Raw genomic sequence first — 2,681 nt, 5'->3', positions numbered from 1 at the left:
ATCATGAAATGAGGAGGGGGGGCTCACTGGAATTATTATTTGTTGCCCAAAACAAAACTAATGTCAGGAAACAAACACCGTTATAAGTAACTTGTGAAGTAAACATTATTTAATGGTGATATGTTAAAAAAAAAAAAAAAAGGTTGTTAAAAAAAGTAGACAAGCTGACTGTTATACTGTTTTCGTCACGGCGCCCCCGCCACACATATCAATGTAAAATGAATACTAATCACTCCACCGAGAATCTTAACGACGTTTTATCTACTGGAGCTCATATGGGGCGCCGTTTGTAAACTGAAACATGCCGAAATTAACGGCAACATTTTTCCACATTTAGCTCTAAATCTTACAAAACATGTTTTTTCGAGTCATTTTTTACAACATTTAGTAAAATTTCAAATGTTAAATCTAAATGTTAAATGTTAAATCTTAATGCTAAATGTTAAATCTAAATGCTAAATGTTAAATCTAAATATTATATCTAAATCTAAATGCTAAATGTTAAATCTAAATATTATATCTAAATCTAAATGTTAAATGTTAAATCTAAATATTATATATAAATCTAAATGTTAAATGTCAAATCTAAATATTATATATAAATCTAAATGTTAAATGTTAAATCTAAATGTTAAATGTTAAATCTAAATGTTAAATCTAAATGTTACGGGAAACTAAATATTTAGCTAATATGCAAGTTTATTGTACGGGTCAACGGAAATACCAAAATAAAAGCTTCAAGAAAACCTCCCGCGCTAACACCGGTCGTGTTCAGGTTGTGTGTCTGCGCTCCTCTCACGGTCACTTTTGACTGCCATGAGCTGCTTCACCTATTCCCTACCAGCATGTCCAGCGATTTAGCTGAAAACATTGGAAGAGCCGTTTTGTCGGCCATCCAACGATTCAGCGGTCCTGCACCCTCAACCTCACAAACGCTGCAGCACTTGGTAAGTTTATTGTATAGCATTTTGGACGGTTTGATAGCAGTGTTAGCAAAACTAGCAAAGCTAAATTACTTAGCTAGTCCTCAATTATTTCATTTGGTAGGCAGCAGACAGAGATCGAACATCATACTACTCTATTTATTTATTTGGTAGGTAACAGTCGTTCTTGATGTAAATGTTTCCTTAGGAATCCAGCAATGCACCTGGACCAAGTAGACCTGCCGTCTCCACTGGGATACCGTACCGCTCGGTAGGCCTTACACATATCATTTAGCTGACTGTTTTTTTTTTTTCTCTTTAGTGTAATATGTCACCTTAAATTAAATCCTGTCAAAGTAATAATTCTGATTCTACATACATTTCATCTTCTTAGGGGTCCATCATTAGCAGTGTCACATCACCACCAACAACATTCACAAGTTTTATGTCATATTTTATTACTGTTTTTGCTGTGAAGTGTCTTTTGATTGCTCACTTTAATATTTTAAAAATATTGATAAAATATTACTCTCTAGCTAATCTGTCACAGTATAATTGCCTCAAATTACCCATCTTTTGTTATAGAATTATGCTCATTGAGATTATCTTTGCCGTGTTCTAGGATGGTTACCAAGGAAGGCTTCAGATTTCCAAAGAGGAATTGGAAAATGTTCTTTCCCTGAAAACATCGTTTACTGAAGCTGCATCTATCCTTTCCATCTCCAGGCCCACTCTGTATAAGTTACTGCAAGACTATAATATCCCAGTGTCAAAATTCAATGTAATCAGTGACCATGAGTTAGATCAGATAGTGTCCCAGATAAAAACTGAACATCCAAATGTTGGAGAAGTGATGCTGATGGGTCATCTGCGTTCCAAGAACATAGTGGTTCAAAGATGGCGTGTAAGAGAGTCACTGCGGAGGGTGGACTCGGCTGGTGTTCTATCCAGGAGAAGAACTGCAGTTGCTCGGCGAGTATATTCTGTGCCTCATCCAAATTTCATATGGCACATAGATGGAAATCACAAGCTGATTCGTTGGAAGTTTGTTGTTCATGGTGCAATAGATGGATACAGCAGGATGTTGATGTTTCTTCAGTGCTCCAGCAATAATCGAGCTGAGACTGTGAAAGCTCTCTTTACTGCAGCTGTTGGACAATTTGGCAGACCCCTGCATATCAGGACTGATCATGGAGGAGAGAATGCTCAGATTTGGGAGGACATGCGAGCAAGCAGGGGTGAAAGCTCTGTCTTAATGGGAAGTTCTGTGCACAACCAGAGGATTGAGCGTTTCAACCGAGACTTAAACAATAACTGTAGCCACATTTATGCACCTATATTTTATGAATTGGAGTCACTTGGTATCCTAGACTTAGAAAATGCAACAGACCTATTTTGCCTTCATTATGTGTTTCTACCACGAATCAACCGCACTTTGAAGGAATTCAAAGCTGGATTTAACAATCACTCTATTTCCACTGAAGGTAATAGAACTCCCATCCAGCTTTTTGCCTGCGGATCTCATGTGTTTCATCGTCACAACCCAGAACTTTCTACAGCAGAGGTCTCCATACCCTCCTTGTCAAACTCTCAAAGTAGGTTTGTCCCATTAAATGCCAGCGATTTGCAAGAGCTATATACAAGCATTCACCCTTTTGAAGAAGACAACAATAATGGTAAAACATTGTTTCAACGAACACAGCAGTATATTTTTAACAAACTTATAAATGTGTGACCTCAACCACAGGATACCAGTGA

At 37.2% G+C, this 2,681-nt stretch overlaps 1 protein-coding gene across 1 annotated transcript; it reads left to right on the top strand.

Annotated features, from left to right (window-relative positions):
• The first annotated feature begins 768 nt into the window (after positions 1 to 768).
• On the top strand, positions 769 to 2,681 carry LOC112843588 (uncharacterized). Its single transcript, XM_025902548.1, has 4 exons — positions 769 to 947; positions 1,132 to 1,194; positions 1,546 to 2,284; positions 2,671 to 2,681. The coding sequence occupies exons 1-4, from the start codon at positions 846 to 848 to the stop codon at positions 2,679 to 2,681; spliced, it is 915 nt and encodes a 304-aa protein (XP_025758333.1). The 5' UTR covers positions 769 to 845.

The sequence above is a fragment of the Oreochromis niloticus genome, linkage group LG22 (genome assembly GCF_001858045.2).
Source record: "Oreochromis niloticus isolate F11D_XX linkage group LG22, O_niloticus_UMD_NMBU, whole genome shotgun sequence".
NCBI lineage: Eukaryota > Metazoa > Chordata > Actinopteri > Cichliformes > Cichlidae > Oreochromis > Oreochromis niloticus.
The sequence above is the reverse complement of the archived record's forward strand: the minus strand, read 5'-3'. Positions and strand labels throughout refer to the sequence as shown.